The following is a 20,724-nucleotide window of genomic DNA, read 5'->3' as shown; positions in this document are numbered from 1 at the left end:
TTTCCAGTTTTAATGAGCAATAGTCTACTTCGGCAACCTACTGTCTATCGGAAAGCGTTCTGTAACTCACAAGGGTACCCTCTATACTGTAAATCACGGATTTTGATGCGCTTCAAATATGTTGTAGAGGCACTTACCCGGACTATCTGGCTATCCGGTTTCTTAGCGACGGACTTTGGTTTTTGAGAAAATCGATTTTGAAGTTCATTGCGCGGTTTGTATACGCGTATCATTAGTTGTATTTCGAGCAAGGCAGCGTAGCACAGCTGTAAAGGTTCACATCTACCACGCTGTAGGTGCCGTGTTCAAATCCTCCTCGTGTACTTTTTTTTCCAAAATCGACCGAATTCTTCAATTTTATTTCAAAGAATATCAGCACAGTGTAAGGCGTGAGAAATTATAAAGATATATTCAGTTATTAATTTTTTCTGTTGTACAATAATACAAAATCTTATCTTTCATCGTCCACAATGGTTGATGTGCCAGAACAATATTGTGGGTGATACTTATCATAGATACAACCGAAGCACAAATTTTCACAGCACCACGCGCATATTATGAAAGCAACCGTCTTGCAGGCGCACGGTTTCTTCATGAGCGCGATACCGGGAAACACAATTCTTTTGCATTCAAAAAGATTTCACTTTCAACCGCTAATTTCGATGTGAACCATGTGCATCTAATCATGCTTTCAAAATTAGGTGCGCTGAATTGATGTAGGATCAGCGAATGTAATTTTATCGAGTAATCCCTAGAAGCGATCTCTCTACCGTCTTTCATCAAGTCGGGAGCATTCTGAACAATTTTCGTGCAGATTTTCACCTGTCGATGAAAATAAACAAAGGGACCACTTTTAGGGTGCTGGGGCTCGCTTTCCTTTCATTCCCCATGAATCTGTAATGTACAAAAAAATTTCTATCCCACATACGGAAGAATTACAGAACGCCAAAATTCTTCGTACACCAGTTTCGTGAATTTCCCGGATTTCGTGCAGGACACGACTACATTTATGTATTTTCCCGTTAGTTCGTCTACTCGCTTTTGAACGTTAGGACCAAATTTTCCGGATGGTTCTTGCATACATATGGGAGCAGAATTCGAACACGGTACCTCCAGCGCGGTAGACGTGAACCTTTACCGCTACGCTACGTTGACTTAATCGGAATTTGTGTAATGTCACGCGTATACAAACCGCGCAATGAACTTCAAAATCGATTTTCTCAAAAACCAAGGCCCGTCGCTAAAAAACCGGATAGCCAGGTACTCACGGTAAGTGCCTCTACAACATATTTCAAGTTGAAATGATAATTAAATGGACACAACATATTTAAAGTTGAAATGATAATTAAATGGACACCCTAGATGCAAACAGGCGTTGATGTACTTCATTGGGGACATGCTGAAAATGTCACGGGGAGCGTGCAAGGGATAAGTCCCTGCAGACGCACTATCCTCTGTGCCCGCGGTGGCTCAGATGGATAGAGCGTCTGCCATGTAAGCAGGAGATTCCGGGTTCGAGTCCCGGTCGGGGCACACATTTTCAACATGTCCCCAATGAAGTACATCAACGCCTGTTTGCAGCTAGGGTGTCCATTTAATTATCATTTCATTTCTAGCAAAGCTGCATGGTCATCCACGGTAACTGTTCTTTCGGGAACAGATACTACCGTCATACATAGTTAACGTATTTAAAGCGCATCAAAATCCATGTTTACAGTATGGAGGGTCCCCTTGTCAGTTGAAGTAGTGGTTATCAACTTAGTATCCAACTCACTAAAATCAACAAGAATAAGCCACTTTCATTTAACGGGATTAGGACGTGAAAAGGGCCGACTTGGAGCAGGAGAAGCACCACAGGACATTTTAATTTACACTGTCTATATTTTTACAAATAAATTCATAAAGCTTTGTTAGCATGACCAGGAAGGATTCAGGATTCGCACTCATAGCAGAGGAAGTTCAAAAACATAACAAAACAAATTTTTTTTACATGTGAAATTTCATCATTTTTTTCACTTGGTATTGGCTCCATTTGTTGCTGTAGGTACACTTTTCTTCATAAGTAAGAGAGATTCTTCGATGAATTTTGCACAGCATACAAACCATACTTACAGTTGTATGAAACTCTAGAATTTCCCAAATCTGTTAAAACAGTGGTAAAAATTGAGATAATTAACTATAAAATTCGAGTTTTCTCTAAACACGAAGCTTAAAACGTAACAGCTCATTCATTTTCCATAGATTAAATAAATTCTAGAGTTTCATACACCTATAAGTATGGTTTGTAAGCTGTGCAAAATTCATCGAAGAATCTTTCTTACTTATGAAGAAAAGTGTACCTATAGCAACAATTTCAGCCAACAGTAAGTGAAAAAAAAAATCATGAAATATCACATTTAAAAAATATTATTTTTTCGTGTTTTTGAACTTCCACTGCTATGAGTGTGAATCCTGAATCCATCCTGGTGATGCTGATAAAGTTTTATGAATTTATTTGTAAAAGTATGTTGTTGTTGTTGTTGTGGTCTTCAGTCCTGAGACTGGTTTGATGCAGCTCTCCATGCTACTCTATCCTGTGCAAGCTTCTTCATCTCCCAGTACCTACTGCAACCTACATCCTTCTGAATCTGCTTAGTGTATTCATCTCTTGGTCTCCCCCTACGATTTTTACCCTCCACGCTGCCCTCCAATACTAAATTGGTGATCTCTTGATGCCTCAGAACATGTCCTACCAACCGATTCCTTCTTCTGGTCAAGTTATGCCACAAACTTCTCTTCTCCCCAATCCTATTCAATACTTCCTCATTAGTTATGTGATCTACCCATCTAATCTTCAGCATTCTTCTGTAAAAGTATAGACAGTGCAAATTAAAATGTCCTGTGGTGCCTCTCCTTCTCGAAGTCGGCCCGTTTGACGTCCTACCCCCCTTAAAAAGTTGTCTCACAATTAGGTTGTTTTGTGCAAGCAAGTAGTTGAAACTTCCTGGCAGATTAAAACAGTGTGCCGGACCGGGACTCAAACCCGGGGCATTCGCGTTTCGTGGGTAAGCGCTCTAGCATTTTTTAAAATTTCTTTCTTTCTTTCTTTCTGTCTGTTTCTTCGTCATGGTTCTTTTTCGAGGAGATCGGTTCTTTGCAGTCGTCTCATAACGCCTCTCGAAGTCTCAACGACGCAAATATCTTTACTTGGTGTATTATTAGAGAGAGTGGCCAGCCATCTTACCGATTGCGCTGAGCTACCGCGCCGGCACCACTGAGGCACTCAAGTGTGAGTCACGACCCGTCCTCACAGCTTTACTTCCGCCAATACCTCATCTCCTACTTTCCAATCCCGTGGCGTTCGGAAGGTACGAGATCAGATAGTGGTGAAACTAAAGCCACTAGATCTATATCTCTGACGTCGATCTGTTGTAGAATTCCAGAACTTGTTTTTTGCTCGCGTATCAAGTCGTTTCTGGAAACCCAGAATCTACTCTGTAGGAATCAACATGGATTCCGGAAACAGCGATCGTGTGAGACGCAACTCGCTTTATTTGTTCATGAGACCCAGAAAATATTAGATACAGGCTCCCAGGTAGATGCCATTTTCCTTGACTTCCGGAAGGCGTTCGATACAGTTCCGCACTGTCGCCTGATAAACAAAGTAAGAGCCTACGGAATATCAGACCAGCTATGTGGCTGGATTGAAGAGTTTTTAGCAAAGAGAACACAGCATATTGTTCTCAATGGAGAGACGTCTACAGACGTTAAAGTAGCCTCTGGCGTGCCACAGGGGAATGTTATGGGACCATTGCTTTTCACAATATTTACAAATGACCTAGTAGATAGTGTCGGAAGTTCCATGCGGCTTTTCGCGGATGATGCTGTAGGATACAGAGAAGTTGCAGCATTAGAAAATTGCAGCGAAATGCAGGAAGATCTGCAGCGGATAGGCACTTCATGCAGTGAGTGGCAACTGACCTTTAACATAGGCAAATGTAATGTATTGCGAATACATAGAAAGAAGGATCCTTTATTGTATGATTATATGATAGCGGAACAAACACTGCTAGCAGTTAATTCTGTAAAATATCTGGGAGTATGCGTGCGGAACGATTTAAAGTGGAATGACCATATAAAATTAATTTTTGGTAAGGCGGGTACCAGTTTGAGATTCATTGGGAGAGTCCTCAGAAAATTTAGTCCATCAACAAAGGAGGTGGCTTACAAAACACTCGTTCGACATATATTTGAGTATTGCTCATCAGTGTGGGATCCGTACCAGATCGGGTTGACGGAGGAGATAGAGAAGATCCAAAGAAGAACGGCGCGTTCGTCACAGGATTATTAGGTAAGCGTGATAGCGTTACGGAGATGTTTAGCAAACTCAAGTGGCAGACTCTGCAAGAGAGGCGCTCTGCATCGCGGTGTAGTTTGCTGTCCAGCTTTCGAGAGGGTACGTTTCTGGATGAGGTATCGAATGTATTGCTTCCCCCTACTTATACCTCCCGAGGAGATCACGAATGTAAAATTAGAGAGATTCGAGCGCGCACGGAGGCTTTCCGGCAGTCGTTCTTCCCGCGAACCATACGCGACTGGAACAGGAAAGGGAGGTAATGACAGTGGCACGTAAAGTGCCCTCCGCCACACACCGTTGGGTGGTTTGCGGAGTATAAATGTAGATGTAGATGAAAGCTGTGAGGACTGGTAATGACTCGCGCTTTAATAGAGCATTTGCGAAAGACAAAGGTTCCGAATTCCAGAACTGCTCCAGCAAGCAGTTTAAATCTGCCAGGAAGTCTCGCATCGGAGCACCGACCGCTGCAGAGTGAAAAATTCATTCCGGAAGCAAGTAGTTCGTTTGAAGCTAAGCGTTGCACGAAAAGGAGATATCTTTTTAATGGGATGCGCCCGCCGCAGCTAAAGTTGTTCTCTCCTCGGCGCCCTGATGACGCATCCCAAGTAGGCGGGCGGCACTGGGGAGATACCTGTTGCTTTCTTCCAGATGACGGTGGGTTGCGGCACCCCCTGGGCCTGGCAGTGCAGCGTCACGTGGCGGTTGCGCTCCACGCTGGCGTCCGAGGGCTCCACAGTCCAGCGAGGTGGCACTGGACACACAACACACACGTCAGCGTCGACGTAACCTCCGCCGGCGGCGTTATATCAGCTACTAACTAACACCAAAGATGTTTAGCTCAGTCGTTATGACACTTTGAACAGTCTTGCAAAATTTTTAGTAACTCGATCAAAAAAAAAAAAACAGTGAATTTCTTGCAAGTTATTCGTCTCTGAACAGAAAAGTCGAAATATAAGCACATTTGTTAAAGTGAAACTACTGTGGGTGTCAGGACTACTTTTACGTGGTGATAAAAATGCTGCAAAAGCTTATTTACACGGTGAGGGTTGCTAAAAAGGAACAAATGTGAGCAAAACATTTGTAGTGAAATTGGCTATCGGGATTAATTGGGTGAATAATAAGAAAATATATGTAGAAATGTTGAAGAAATAAAGAGATATAGTTGCATGCGATAAAAAATAGTTAGAAAAAAAGTCACTAGCTACTGAGAAAGAAACAACTCAAAAGGTGCATCAACTGTTACCTTTGTGAAACAAACCTGGGATTCCAGTCACCGGTGCATTCCCATGTGCCAAAGCAACCGAAATGTAAAGACGTGGCGGTTTCTGACTAGTAAAACACAATAAAAGAAAGAAACGTACTTGGGAAGCAGGAGACAAACGCAAATAGAGAAAGAAGTAGTAGTAGTAGTAGTAGAGGCAGAAAACGGCAGAAGACAAAAAAAGCGGTTACCTTTGACCTGTAGCTTGGCCGTGTACCTAACCTCGGCTGCCGGGTTGGAGGCTACGCACGTGTAATCGCCAGAGTGTGTGGAAGAGAGGCTAGAAATGCTGAGGAGGCTAGAATAAAGATCAAGGGCTGACACGTTCACTCCCAGCTGAGAGGAGAGCGTGCCGCCATCTTTGAGCCACGTGATGGAGAGCGGGGAGTCCCCCCGGCTCACGCCACACACTGTGCGGGTACGCATGCCCTCGGAAAGCCCGTCTTGGAAGGAAAAAGGCTCAATTATAGGAGGAACTGGAAGAATTAAAGAGAGAAGAATAAAAACATGAGAGCAGAAAAAGAAGAAATAGAAAAAAATTCTTTTTAGAAAATTAAAAAAAGTTTCCTTCGGAGAAAAAAAGAGTAGTAGTAATAATAGTAATGATAATAAAGTCGGCTGCGGCGACATGAGAGATGGTTGTTTACCATTGACCATGAGCTGCTGCGTGTGAGATACCTCGGCCACCTGGTTGCGCGCCACACAAGAATAGTTGCCGTTGTGATCTGGAGACAAACTTTCGATCAAGAGAATACTATTGAACTGATCGACGCGGGTCACGGAGACCCGCGGCATGGAGTCCGCCGACCGGCCGTCCTTGAACCAGCTGATGGTCAACGGCAGGTCCCCGCGCGTCACAGAGCAAGTCAGGCTGGCCCGCTCGCCCACGTGCTGCGTTCTGTCAGAGGTAAATGGGCTAAGTTTGGGAGGAACTGCAATTCACAAGAAAAACAACACCTCTCAACGTCTGTCCCGTACGTGTGGAGTCAGGTGGCAGTGTCCGCCAAGGGGTAGCACCATCTGCGCACTTTCCTTCGCGCTTCACGTCCGTACTTGCCAATTTGGAACACTTTCGGCCAGTAATGTTTATTTTTCCAGGATCCGTGATCTTTTGTGATCTAACAGTCCTATATTGTAGCAACAAACATTGGCGACTGTCTAATGCAGGGCCGGCCAAACGCTGCACAGTGTGCAGACGTGCGGAAGTGCTGCACATGTGCTCACGTGTGCGACAGCGACATCTGTTGTTAGACATGTGTCCTAAATGAACGGCGGCGGCTCCAGTTCCCTGTTTACATGGTACAAGCAAGAGCGAAACATACCCAGTCTCGTTTATCGCTGGTGACCGTAACCTTAACACAGAAGTACTGAGAAATGGCAGGTACTGTGAAAAAGCAAAGGACGGGAGATCTATGTTCTCAGTCGTTTAAAAATGACTGGGAACTGCAATTCTTTGGTGAAAACTCACAGTGTTTGCTATGCCGCTGACTAATAGGCGGCCATCGTAAGTTTTCAATTGAAAGACACTACAATACATGTCACAAAGACGAGTGTAGTGTACTCAAGAGTGAAGAACGGCAAGCAAAATTAAATGTCCTTAAGAAAATGGATGAGACACATCAACTCGATTATCATTTCTCATGACCAGTGATAAACGTGTTTGGATTTATTCCTTTCATAATTAAAAATTATTGTTTACTAACTGTGCATTAGTGTCTCATTCTGCTCCATGTTACATTATTATCAGGAAAGTTCGTCATTAAACCGATTGTTCCAATGTATACTTACATTTAGGTTTTTTTTTTAATGTGTGAAGGGCTACGCTCAGCTGAAGTAGATAAAACGTGGCATTCATCTAATTGTCGGTTATTATTTATTACGCAGATTTCAGACGGAGTTGATGAAAGATGTAGCAATAATGGTATTGAAATAACAGGTGGTCATCCAGAGGTCTGCGGTTGTCATTCTGTTCAGAGGTCAGTGAGACAGAAATTATGTGGGTGTAACTGAGGGCACCGAGAATTAGTAATAGCAAACCTTGCATTAGTTTAATGTTTTTGAAATCATGAATAAGGTTCGTTAGAAGTCACTAAGTGCTCTCTTTCTTAAATACTAGATCAAAAACATTACTCGTATTTACGTGCCGTCAGTCAAGCTGCCTTAATAAAAACCCACGGTTGTTATCTGTATTACTTGTCTTACTGCGTTAAACTGTTAACGTAAAAGTAGACTCTCAATGAGTGGACTGTGACAGTATTTTAAATGTTTAATACGCGAAATACCTTCCCATGGTTGGCTTGCAAGCTGTGGGAAGAGCACTAGAATGCGCCGGTACAGAGTATCCCAGCAAGTGGATAAAGCGACATCTGTGGGTAGAAACATGCACTACATGAACGCTGACGGCTGCGGCGTGCACGCTGTGACCCGGAAGTTGCACATGTGCAGGAGCACCGCACGCGTGCAGAATTTCTGGCCGGCCCTGGTCTAATGCTTACAAGGGAACCTCCTCATCGCACTCCCCTCAGATTTAGTTATAAGTTGGCACAGTGGATAGGCCTTGAAAAACTGAACACAGATCAATCGAGAAAACAGGAAGAAGTTGTGTGAAACTATGAAAAAAATAAGCAAAATATACAAACTGAGTAGTCCATGTGCAAGAAAAGCAACATCAAGGAGAGTATCATACCAGGAGCGCCGTGGTCCCGTGGTTAGCGTGAGCAGCTCTGGAACGAGAGGTCCTTGGTTCAAGTCTTCCCACGAGTGAAAAGTTTACTTTCTTTATTTTCGCAAAGTTATGATCTGTCCGTTCGTTCATTGACGTCTCTGTTCACTGTAATAAGTTTAGTGTCTGTATTTTGCGACCGCACCGCAAAACCGTGCGATTAGTAGACGAAAGGACGTGCCTCTCCAATGGGAACCGAAAACATTTGACAGACGGACGGACAGATAATAATTGCCTGAAAATAAAAAAATTAAACTTTCCACTCGTTCCGCAGCTGGTCACGCTAACCACGGGACCGCGGCGCTCCTGGGTTCACACTATCCTTGATGTTACTTATATTCAACATGGACTACTCAGTTTGTATATTTTGCATATTTTTTTCATAGTTCCACACAACTTCTTCCTGTTTTCTCGATTGATCTGTGTTCAGTCTTTCAAGGTCTAACCACTGTGCCAACTTATAACTAAATCTGAGGGGGGTGCGATGGGGAGGTTCCCTTGTTAGCACCAATTGCTACTGAGGCTCAGGTAGTGGACTTCTCTTTGGTAGGGAGGTCTGGAATCGGATCGTACACTAACTTCGAGGCGCTGATTTTAAATGCACAGCTCAACGGAAACATTTTTTGACTACTTTTTATTACGTATTAGTTTAATCCCATAGTTTTCGGGCGCTGAATCCATATTCGACCTTAGTTTTCTTCTACCACGTACAATTTTGTCACAATGTGACCTTTTTATGAACTACAATATTAGCAAAAAACATGTAACCAGTATGAGAAATAATTTAATTTTTCGTTGCGAACAAAGGTTTACTTGAAGTATAAACATGAAAATGCTTCGCTAATACATGTAAATTTTGTGACCTTAGCTTTACGTTACCTTTCTCTCTTTTCCTTAAAGCACCTAATAGAACCTTCTTTCCGATGTACGTCGTGTGAAGCAACTAAAAGCAATCTCACATTATACTAGCACTTCAGCGGCCCTGATTCTGTTTCACGGAAAAAAATCAATGTAGCTGTTAAAAAATTGAATCTTGAGGCTCATGAAACTGCATGTTCGTCTGCAAAAGCAAACCATTACGGGTCCATTTTGTTGGTTGAAAACTTAGTAACAATTTCCTTGAATGATGTCAAATCCAATCTCCCAGTTTTTTCATACTCAAAGATGGAACCTCACATCAGTTTTCGAATGTCAAGTCCAACAAACAGGAATTCTTTAAATTTCGATTCTGGTAGATGAGGAAACGTCTCGAGGAGACATCTGAAGCTTTCTTCATTTATGTGGAAAGGTATCACAAACTATTTCGTATGGCTCAGTTTAATATGTTGAGACGCTGACATAAATTTTCCGGATTCATGAGGTTCTTATGCAAAAAAAAAAAAAAAAAAAAAAAAAAGAGAATCATGGAGCTCACTGTAGTAGTTGCTACTATACATACTAACCTAAGCAAAACATACAGCGAAATTTCAACACCATTTCGTTATTCACTCAAAAACTATACGAAATGTATGTATTACATGATAAAAATCTCTAAAAATGTATTTAAAAAGGTAATTGAATGTTAATTGTAAAATACTGGTGGCTGATACGCCTTTTTTTTGTTATCACGTTGAGGTTCAACACACTAAAGTCGACAAGAATAAACCACTTTCATTAAACAAAGTTGTTTCCAAGTAGCCTGCGGGAGAACTAGTGATGGAACAGTTACTGAGCCATAGTGGGCACCACTAAAGGTGGACAACATGATGAGTGCCTCAATTCTCTTGTTCATAGCAAAGCGAGAGGGAGGTGGAGCTTATTGTCTCCTCTGCCTTAATCCTCAACTACAGTACACTGTACTTCACTCCTCCGTAGTCTGAAGCCGCCAAAGGGAAAGTGCGCAGATGAAAATATGCATACAGAAACTCAATAATCTCAACACTAAACTCTTACACCGCATCTATTTTGGAGAAATTGTAATAGTACACAGCTATTCCTTGACGGACAATGCCTTTTGCACAAACAGTACAAATAAATTTACATTTATCCTTACTATGAAGAGTGCCTCGTGTTTGAAGTCAGCTGAAACAGATTGCAATTGGTTATTTATTATTACATTGACATAACAGTATATAAGATTCATTTATTGAGGACGAAAAGAGATATGAAAAAATGTACATTATCAATATCTAAATTATTTCTCCTTAAAAACTGTAAGTTCAGGGTCACACAGTAAATAGTGGTTACTAACACTTAGTTTGAAAACGTGGATATATTTTTACTAATGACTCCAGTAGTGGTAATAAGCAGACACAGTCACTGGACTTAGATATAGCACTTAATAATTATTTTCCTTAACTTTGATAAGACTTCCATATTACCGTTCAGTTTTTCTGCACCAAGTATTTACTTCTACAAGAGTACAACATTTATCTGTGCATTTATGATATAAATAATATTCCAGGCGAATATCAAGTAATGAGACAAACTTCAGGACGTGATTCCTGACAAAAAAAGGAACAAAAAGATTCATAACAACACGTGTCAGCAAATGGATGGTGAGTCTACAATAAAGCAGTTCGTAATGGGTGCATTACATTGCACATTACATGGTATTACTTTTTCCCATCTTACAAAAGATGTTCAAAGTGCTTGCTACGGAATGCAAAGCGACCATTGACAGGTCGTATCATGGACTGCACCACTCTTTTGAAAATTCCCGGTTGTAGCCAAATAGCGTCACAGGTTGCCCAGACACAATGTTCAAGGGTCTGCAACAAATGGTACAGCTTACACAAGACATTTCAGATGCGCGCACAGGTAAAATCAAGGGCGTTTAGGACTGATGACTGAGGCGTTCAGCAACAACAGCCTTCTCGTTTTACCCATCTCCTGGAGAAGATGTTGAGGTCCTGAAGAACAACGATACGGTAGTGGACTAATGCTCCGCCATGCACCAGCCACTTTACCTACAGCATTGCTGACGGCACAGTCGACAAAAAAACGGGCACAGACTTATGCAGAAACTCCACAAACGTGCGTCCATTAAGGCACTGTGGCAAAACAATTGATCCAAGGTCGCCAATAATCCTTGCTCAAACATGGATACCAAACCGTTAATGATGCGACGATTCGACCATTCCCTGAGGAGTTTCTACAGCCCGTAGATGACAACGGCATAGGTTTGTGATGCCATCTCTAGCAAAATTCGCTTCATCGGGGGAGAGTACCAACGGCAGAATTCCCATAATGGTGATGTTCTGTTGCAACAACCAGCATCGAAACAAACAGCGGGGAGAAAAATCTGGTATCGGTGATCCCTGAAGTGGTTGTAATTGTTAGCAAGAGTGTATGAATTCACGCAAGATACACAACACGGTCCTTTGGCTAACTCCATGCTGTCGTGCGAAGTGCTTGGAGTTTGTTGTGTTGGTCCCAATATCGTGTAGCTGCTGTATGAACTTGCCGCGACCATATAAAGTTGTTCATCTCTCTAAATGAACCCATGCTCACACAGATTTCAAAAAATGGCTGCAAAGGTTTTGGGGATCAGGTGGGGAAGTCTATTACGGTAAGCAGCTCGCTAAATCCGTGGGGCCTCTCGACTATTTCCACGTGCTTTATTATAAACGAAAAGCATCTCGGCTTGCTTCAGGAATCACTAATGAACCATTTTGCTTCGACTTAGCTGAAAGCACACAACCGGCAACACAGATAATAATGTTGTTCATCAGTGCCATCTAAGCTGGCAAATATGCATTAATTAAATATTAAGTTAAGTCCACATAATATACCGATAATATCTGCTTTATTACAGACTCATCGTCTGTTTCCAGACATATGTTGACGTAAACTTTCTTTTTTCTTTTCCTGTCAGAAATCATCTCCCGATGTCTGTCCTCATATTTAATTTTGATCCTGTATGAGCTTGGGCATAAAGCGGAAAATGTTTCTAAATAAACTACTCAAAAAAGTTTTGCGCAACCTACATATCCCCGAACATGTGTGGGCTTAGATTCGAGGGGAGCAACGTGTAACTTGGCACTGGGTTGGAGCCCACGTTTCGTTGCGTCAAACTGCATTTTTATGAAACCTCAAGTGGTAAATAAAATTATAAAAATGAAGTACAAATAAGTATTAATTTTATTGGTTGATTTATTTGAATTGAACGGTATAAAAGACCGACTAGTCACCAAAGTGGACGCATGACCGTTACTATGTCATGTCTTGCTGGAGAGGTACAATAGTTAGTCACTGATCACACAAACTTGGAAGCACCGGTGCGAACTTTGCTTTCCCTGGTAGGTGTGGCTCCAGTTGCAATTCGGAATTTCGATGTTGAAGCTTCAAGAACATTGGCGCTTCGACGTTTCCTCAATACTGTGGATCCATTGGCTACAAGAATCGAATCGTTCATTTTGCTTAATAAGGCTAGATTTTAGTATTTTTTGAGCGCGCTATTAGGAGAGGAATTGCAATGTTCCTGAACGAATACCATTAAGTTCCAAGTATATTTTTTGGAACATAAACAGTTAGCGATTATGACTTGCGACAACGTATCGGAAATGATAAGTAGGAGAAACTTCTGCGTTTTGAGGCAGATGGCGTTGTGGCGAAGTTCACCGCCGAAGACTTTGTGACAGAGAATCAGGCAGAAGACGTCGTGTGCGACCGGTGGGCATTTTCTGGAGATTGTGCCATCAACAGCGCAGAGAAGCAACGTTATTAGCGTGGTCATTTGACATCACGCGGCTTCACAGCGTCCCACCCAAGTATGTAACGATATTCTCAGGGGTTAAAGATGACTGAACATTACAGAAACGTGCGGAGCCACAATTAAGTCTTCAACGCGCTAATGCTCTGTGTCTGTTTAGTTTTGACAATAATTTGCTGAATCGATAATGACCGAATGTGCGCGTTTTCTCGTAGTATCACCAGTGCTCAAATTATTAGTTTTATTTGAGCTTGGTAAACTGCAATTGTCTTTTGGCCACCTATGGAAAATTATGTTGTGTGCAGTTATGTGTGACAGATATACCGTTCCATGTAAGAGGTACCTTTGATCTGTCTGTTGTTCCAGCCTTACCAGTGCTTACAAAACCGTGTGCGGGAAAGTATGAGAGTGGCATTGTTTTTGTGGGTTTGGCTCTCTCTTATTGGCCTGCCAGTCACAAATATGTTTGGAAAGTGCCTTTCCTGTACTACGTTACGACGCCAACGCGTTTCCAGTTGAATTCAGATTCTTTTTAAAATTGCAGTCCTGTGCTTCTTTGGATTCTGCAACAAAGTCGGTCCCTGTTAAAGAACTTGATATCGCCTAATCACTTGTGTAATGGAGAGAGCGCGTCAAACCGCATTTTGTAGTTATCAACATGTTGGCAGATGTCGCAGACCTCCAGTTCTCGAGTCTGTAATATAAGTGCATTTTAGAATTCTATCTCTGGCAGTCTATTTGGGCATCAACGAAAGTAAGTAGGTGTATACCTCACTCGTCTGCCACATAGAGACTCCCAGGAGGAAAGGTCAATATTTAGAGATATGACAGGAATGATCAGTCGCTGAAAAAAATCCAGTAAACATGGGCTCTAAAATTCATACCTGAAGACCTATGAGCATTTGTTCAGTGGAAGAGATGTGTGCCACAGTAGGAAGATGAACAGGTGCTCTTTGCTCTTACGGGTTGTATCTTAGAGCCCATCCTTACTGGTCATTTTTTTCTTGTTTTCTTGTTTTGGTTTGCAGTAGAAGAGATTTTTTTCACAGTCTGGAAGATGAGGAAGTGCTCTTAGCTCTTAACGTATCCTTTTTAGAGCCGGTGTTTACTGGAATTTTTTGCTTCGAATGATCATTCCTTTCATATCCCTGAACACCGCTCACTTGACGAAAGGTCTGTTCCTAAAGACTGGAAAGTAGCACAGGTCACACCAATATTCAAGAAAGGAAATAGGTGTAACCCATTGAATTACAGACCCATATCACTGATCTCAATTTGCAGTAGGATTTTGGAGCATATACTGTACTCGAACATTATGAATCACCTTGAAGAAAATGACTTATTGATATATAACCAACACGGATTCAGAAAATATCGTTCTTGTGCAACACAGCTAGCTCTTCATTCCCATGAAGTAATGAGTGCTGTCTGCAAGCGATCTCAGATCGATTCCATATTCCTAGATTTCCAGAAGGCTTTTGATACCGTTCCTCACAAGCGACTATTAATAAAATTGCTTGCATATGGAGTATCGTCTTAGTTATGTGACTGGATTCGTGATTTCCTCTCAGAGAGGTCACAGTTCGCAGTGATAGACGGTAAATCATTGAGTAGAACAGAAGTGATATCTGGTGTTCCGCAAGGTAGTGTCATAGGCCCTCTGCTGTTCCTGGTTTACATAAATGACCTAGATGATAATCTGAGCAGCCGCCTTAGGTTATTTGCAGATGACGCTGTAATTTACCGTCTAGTAAAATCATCAGACGTTCAATTCCAATTACAAAACGATCTTGAGAGAATTCCTGTATGGTGCGAAAAGTGGCAAATGGCACTAAACAGAGAAAAATGGGAGGTCATCCACATGGGTACTAAAAGAAATCCGATAAATTTTGGGTATACGAAATCGCAAAAATCTAAGGGCTGTCAATTCGACTAAATACCTAAGAATTACAATTACGAGCAACTTAAATTGGAAAGACGACATAGATATTATTGTGGGAAAGGCGAAACAAAGACTGCGCTTTGTTGGCAGAACACTTAGAAAATGCGACAAACCCATCAAAGAGACAGCCTACATTACACTTGTCCGTCCTCTGCTGGAATATTGGTGCGCGGTGTGGGATCCTTACCAGGTAGGGTTGACGGAGAACATCGAAAAAGTGCAAAGAAGGGCAGCCAGTTTCGTGTTATCGCGCAATAAGGGTGAGAGTGTCACTGATATGATACGCGAGCTGGGGTGGCAGTCACTGAAACAAAGGTGGTTTTCTTTGCGGCGAGATCTATTTACGAAATTTCAATCACCAACATTCTCTTCCGAATGCGAAAATATTTTGTTGACACCCACTTACGTAGGGAGACACGATCATCATAATAAAATAAGAGAAATCGGAGCTCGAACGGAAAGATTTAGGTGTTCCTTTTTCCCAGACGCCATTCGAGAGTGGAATGGTAGAGAAGTAGTATGAAAATGGTTCAATGAACCCTCTGCCTGGCACTTAAGTGTGAATTGCAGAGTAACCATGTAGATGTAGATGTAGACCATTCCTCCCCGGACACACTGTATATTTACGAGGTGGCCTCACATGGGATTTAGAAAAAGGCTTATTAAATTTAAAAAAAATATTTTACTGCGAAGTAAAGACAAAATTTTCGCACGAATGTGAAGTTGAAATACGCTGTTGAGCAACTTTCAGTATAGTACTGCTCCATCTCGCGCATTGTTACACGCTTGGATCCTCCTCGATGTGGTCAAGATGTTGCTGCTCAAGCTTTCCCCAGTTTTCGACGGCTGCCTTGTTGAGGCCGTCCAGTGTGTGAGACTAATCTCCGGGGCGAGGCACTGCAACTGGTCACAAGCATGTTCATTTGCGTCCACTTCTGCAGATATGACAGTCATTACATTCGGTTGATACGTGTCTCCTTAAGATGATATACACTATGTATTGTCGGTGTGATCGTGAACGGCGACTATAGGTGATGTATCCAAGACCTTCGCCTGTGATCACTGCTACGCGCACTACAGGTGTGGTGTGCAAGTTGCTCGTTCTACGGCTCCGCACGAGACACTGCCTTGGCAGATCGTGACAGCAGCAGCACGACAGGTACGGCATATCAACTAGCTGGATGGTGTCCAAAACACAACGGTCTTTTTTTAAAGTGGATCTGCAGCCTGCACCATGAAAACATTCGGCGCCAGCCTCGAGACCAGCAGCGTGCGCATTCTCGACAACAGCGTCACAATCGGAGGCACTGCTTTGCCTCCGCGAATCACGTTCCACCCCAAGCACCGAGCAGACATCATTCCGCCAGGTGTGTATTTATGACGGCACCCGGCCGCTCTCTGCCAGTTTCGTTCACTGAGCCACTGCAAGCAGCGCCGAAGCAGAGCAGTCACCGGGATCTGCACCACGTCGTTTTGGGCAGCAGTTCAGTGTGGAGGATACTGGACTGCAGCCACTACGAGCAGCCAGCCACCGTCCAGGGAACTTCACCTCCTCCAGCCTGGGCTCTTCCGGACACGGTGTTCCAAGAGTAGTGTCCTTGTGTCTAACTCAGACTATCAACTGTGCTGAGTAGTCGCCGTCACTTTACTGTCGAAAGGATTTAGACTTCGTGGTAAGTCCTGAATAGAGGCCAGTGTTAATTGCAAATAAGACTTATCACCCATATTGCAAACTAGTTCTGTGACTCACATCATTGTGGTTCTTTCTGTGGGACTTCTGATCTTTCAGGCGATTTCATGGGCAGAGACTAAATAATTTTTATTATCAATCGTTAATTTGTAGTTCAGTTCAATTGACACACTAAGTCAATGCTGAACATGTTTGTATTTTTGCATTTCTGAGTGGCATGAAACTAAATGCTGACTGACTTTGACATGGGACAGTCAGTTAATCAGTGGACAGATCAGCAAGTGTGCACAGCAGTTTCAAGAATCCCGTCCCGATACTGGAATGTCATTAAGTTATCATCAATAACGACGAGACGCGTCCGACATCTGTACATGATAGTAACCCAAAACAAGACGTGAATGATAGTAATTCAAAACATGGCTGATGACGCTCGGCAACTGCCTTGCCACAGTGGATACACCGGTTCCCGTGAGATGACCAAAGTTACGCGCTGTTGGACGTGGCTGGCACTTGGATGGGTGACCAACCAGCCGCCATGTGCTATTGCCATTTTTCGGGGTGCACTCAGCCTCGTGATGCCAATTGAGGAGCTACTCGGCCGAATAGTAGCGACTCCGGTCAAAGAAAACCATCATAACGACCGGGAGAGCGGTGTGCTGACCACACGCCTCTCCTATCCGCATCCTCAACTGAGGATGACACGGCGGTCGGATGGTCGCGATGGGCCACTTGTGGCCTGAAGACGGAGTGCTTTGATGACACTTCGTAGCTGAACCCATGCCTGAGGTGTGCATTGGTAACCCTCCACCTTTGCACTTTTCTAGGGCGATCACGAGGTGTTAAACAAATCCTGCACTTCTCTTTGAGGAGGACCTGATACCACTGACACAAGTTCCACTCCAGGTGTTTCCTTGCTCAACTTACACGCACGCCACGGTGCTGGTTGGTCTTTACTGTCTCTTACAGTGCCGTACTGTTGTTCACAACGGTTGCCTAGAGACCAGGTTGATAGTGTGGAGAAGCCTGCGTACTGCTTGGCTTGACTCAGCCTCCCCAGTTGCCTACAGAATAATAGCACACATGGTTGTTGCTTTCCGCTCTGGATGCCTATGAGACAGTTGGCAGTATTGACCACAAAAAGTCATTACGATGCTTCGACGATTTATGTCTCACTACAGGAGTTGAATGTTAGGATGACTTTCGTTGATGTGCGCCAATGTGGCTGCAAATTCCAGTGCTGACAGTAATTTTTGCCGTAAAGGGGCAAAGTGCACATGATCTAAATTTGAAATGGCCCTTCGAGGTACTTCGATAGACCAAATAGTGCGGTCTCACGTATCGATACCACCCCATGGACGTCATAGCAACAGAATTGCAAGTTTCCTTTAGACTCGGACTGTGACCGCGCGGGACCTGGCGGACCCAATGGTGTGCGTCCGCTGAGCCACGCCTCCAGTGGCTCTGCACTACGAGCACTCTCTGCCGCCATGATATAAGACGGCCGACGGCAGCGACGCATCCCACTTGCACTTGGAGCCTCTTCACTACTGTACCATTGTTCGTGCATTGTACAGTGAGCCTCATCCTAATTGACATTGTGAAGCTAGACTCTATTCCTTGTTCTATTATAATGTAATGAATCATGTTCCTTTGAAGAAATGCAAATGACAATTGCCCAACTCTCCTTACCATTGTGTACCAAGTGGTACTCAACAAACAGCATACACAAAGCACAGTTACCGTCACAATCAGAGACGCCGTGTGCTTATGTAAACAAAAGTTTAATTTCACCTCGATTACATAGGTGGCTGTATGTAACGATTTCCTCTGGTCCAAGTACTGTTGCAAAGGTTTCCGTTTGAAAGAATAACAACGCAAGTCGCGGAGGAGGTGCAAAACTTTTTTGATTAGTTTATATTTTAATAAAACGCAGCAGGACGAGTGTTTATGAAGAATAACTTCGATCTTGGACTGGAAGAGGACGATGGAATAAAGGCGCAGTAGGTTATAAGGGATGCTAAATGACTTGGTTTAGAGCATACTCAAACCTGAAATAAGAATATTCACAATAAAAGTTTAGTTATGCTGCAATTTTACGAAGACAAGGAGAAAATTTTTCGGCATCGGCACTGAGATACCATTGGTATCAAAGCAATTTTGTTTCATTATATTGCTACACTTGCACCGTAACGTAAGGTAAGTGGAAGGCTGATATATGGAATAGTTAAGATTATGGGGCTTTTACTGTAGATGTGTCGTTGGTGCTTCGTTAAAATGTACAAACTAGATTTCTGAGCCACATTAATACATTTATTTATTAGGCTATTTCGCAGATTATCAGCAACCGAAATTATCCAATGTTGTTGAAGGTTTACAAGGAGCGTACTGCTTCATTTTAAACAATTATGATGCGGCGATCCGAAATCAAACGTACATGTACTTTTGCCAAAATGATCGACGTTGAAGACTTTATAATTTGCCGGAAAATTGCAACAAATGGTACAAGACGATCAGCGATTGAAGGTGAATGAAATAGCTGACGTCATAGGCATGATGTAAGAAGGCTTTATGCTTGATGTGTGCAACATTTATTGAATGCTTACCAAAAATGTAGACGAAAACTTATTTATCGGCAACGTTTTACTGTTAAAAGAGATCCAACTAATTTTGGGTGGCTTTTTGTTACTGTAAGTTAATGATGGATCTACAATTTCACGCTAGAAAGAAAACAGCGATCAAAGCGGTGGGTGGAATTCAGTGGCTTGGTATCAAAAAGAATGAAATCTATTTCATCAGTCTGAAAGAATGACCAGTGTTTCCTCGAATGCGGTTCTTCGAATTTGAACTTACTACACAAGTGTTCTAGGCGATGAAAAACGTGAAAGAAGGTGTCTGGACTACAGAAGAAATTACCCATTTTTTGCGAGGACGAAACATCCCCCTCCCCCCTTCCCCCCCCCCCCCCCCCCTCCAAAGAGTTTTGGAAATGGGAAGAAAGGTTGGAACATACACCCTATTCACTAAATACAGTACCCTCTAACTTTCACCCTTCTTCGCACATAAAAATGCGTCTGGAAAGTATTTTGAGTAAGATAATGTAATCTTAAGGTATTAGTCCGTGGGTACCGCGGGGAGTGATCTTTGGTATGCAGAATGATGTCAAAAATGTAAATTTCAAATGTTCAAATGTGTGTGAAATCTTATGGGACTTAACTGCTAAGATCATCAGTCCCTAAGCTTACACACTACTTAACCTAAATTATCCTAAGGACAAACACACACACACTCATGCCCGAGGGAGGAATGGAACCTTCGCCGGGACCAGCCGAAAATGTAAATTTAATTCACTTTCAGTGCAATACATGAAATGACTTAACATGACTAAAAAGTGTTACAGCGCTAATTCTAGCTATAAAATAACATAAAACATTAAATTTAAGAATTTCTGAAGATCCTTTTCAACAAAGTGAAAGGAGTTACCCCAACAGGAAGCTCTTTAATTCTCTCTTAAACTGCACCATTTACTCTACCTGGCACTTAATTCCTCTGAGTCCTTTCTGTACTAATTCTAACTCATTCAAGTCTTTGTACAGGTTGTTTTCGTTCGCAATGTCTTATACTTTTCACTAATTTTTGAGAAAGAGAAATACTGCCAACGACCAACTGTCCGGCAAGCTGTGCCCCAGAAACTGATTCCACAACTCATTAGTAAATATAAATATACAGCATTTTTAAAACACCTACAGCCGTAATTATGCATACAGCAAAAGTAGCTAACCTACTATCGCATAATTAATTCTAGATAGTGATTTCTTCCGGTTAAAACTAAATAATTTATACTATTTGTATTTCATTATTTGAGGAAGTTATATTCATGGTTTCTAAAATTCTGTGAGAAGTACTGAACAACATGTACTGAGTCTTGTGTAAAATTATATGAAAATCCGTTTGCCCTGTACCATCTACTAATGTTTCTGAATTTTCCTCCAGCTGCCTTTTCTCTAAAGGAAGTGGAACCGCAACAGAAGTTATCAGTAGGGAGTTGAAGAGGCTTGTACGAAATAAGTTAGCGAGGAGAGC

The 20,724-nt window shown here is 42.4% G+C and overlaps 1 protein-coding gene and 1 non-coding gene across 2 annotated transcripts in view; one reads left to right on the top strand and one right to left on the bottom strand.

The window, feature by feature from the left end:
- The window catches only part of LOC126188380 (Down syndrome cell adhesion molecule-like protein Dscam2), a 445,363-nt gene that overhangs the window by 205,086 nt on the left and 219,553 nt on the right, over positions 1 to 20,724 (bottom strand). The window contains exons 7-9 of the mRNA XM_049929979.1: positions 6,245 to 6,529; positions 5,789 to 6,073; positions 4,968 to 5,087 (exon numbers count right to left, since the gene is read on the bottom strand). Of these exons, the coding sequence (XP_049785936.1) occupies positions 4,968 to 5,087; positions 5,789 to 6,073; positions 6,245 to 6,529 (690 nt within the window). The remainder of the gene's footprint in view (positions 1 to 4,967; positions 5,088 to 5,788; positions 6,074 to 6,244; positions 6,530 to 20,724) is intronic.
- Positions 1,459 to 1,533, top strand: Trnat-ugu (transfer RNA threonine (anticodon UGU)). Its single transcript has one exon. It is a non-coding gene; the product is annotated as a tRNA-Thr (tRNA).

This window comes from Schistocerca cancellata, chromosome 5 (genome assembly GCF_023864275.1).
Source record: "Schistocerca cancellata isolate TAMUIC-IGC-003103 chromosome 5, iqSchCanc2.1, whole genome shotgun sequence".
Classification (NCBI taxonomy): Eukaryota; Metazoa; Arthropoda; class Insecta; order Orthoptera; family Acrididae; genus Schistocerca; species Schistocerca cancellata.
The sequence above is the reverse complement of the archived record's forward strand: the minus strand, read 5'-3'. Positions and strand labels throughout refer to the sequence as shown.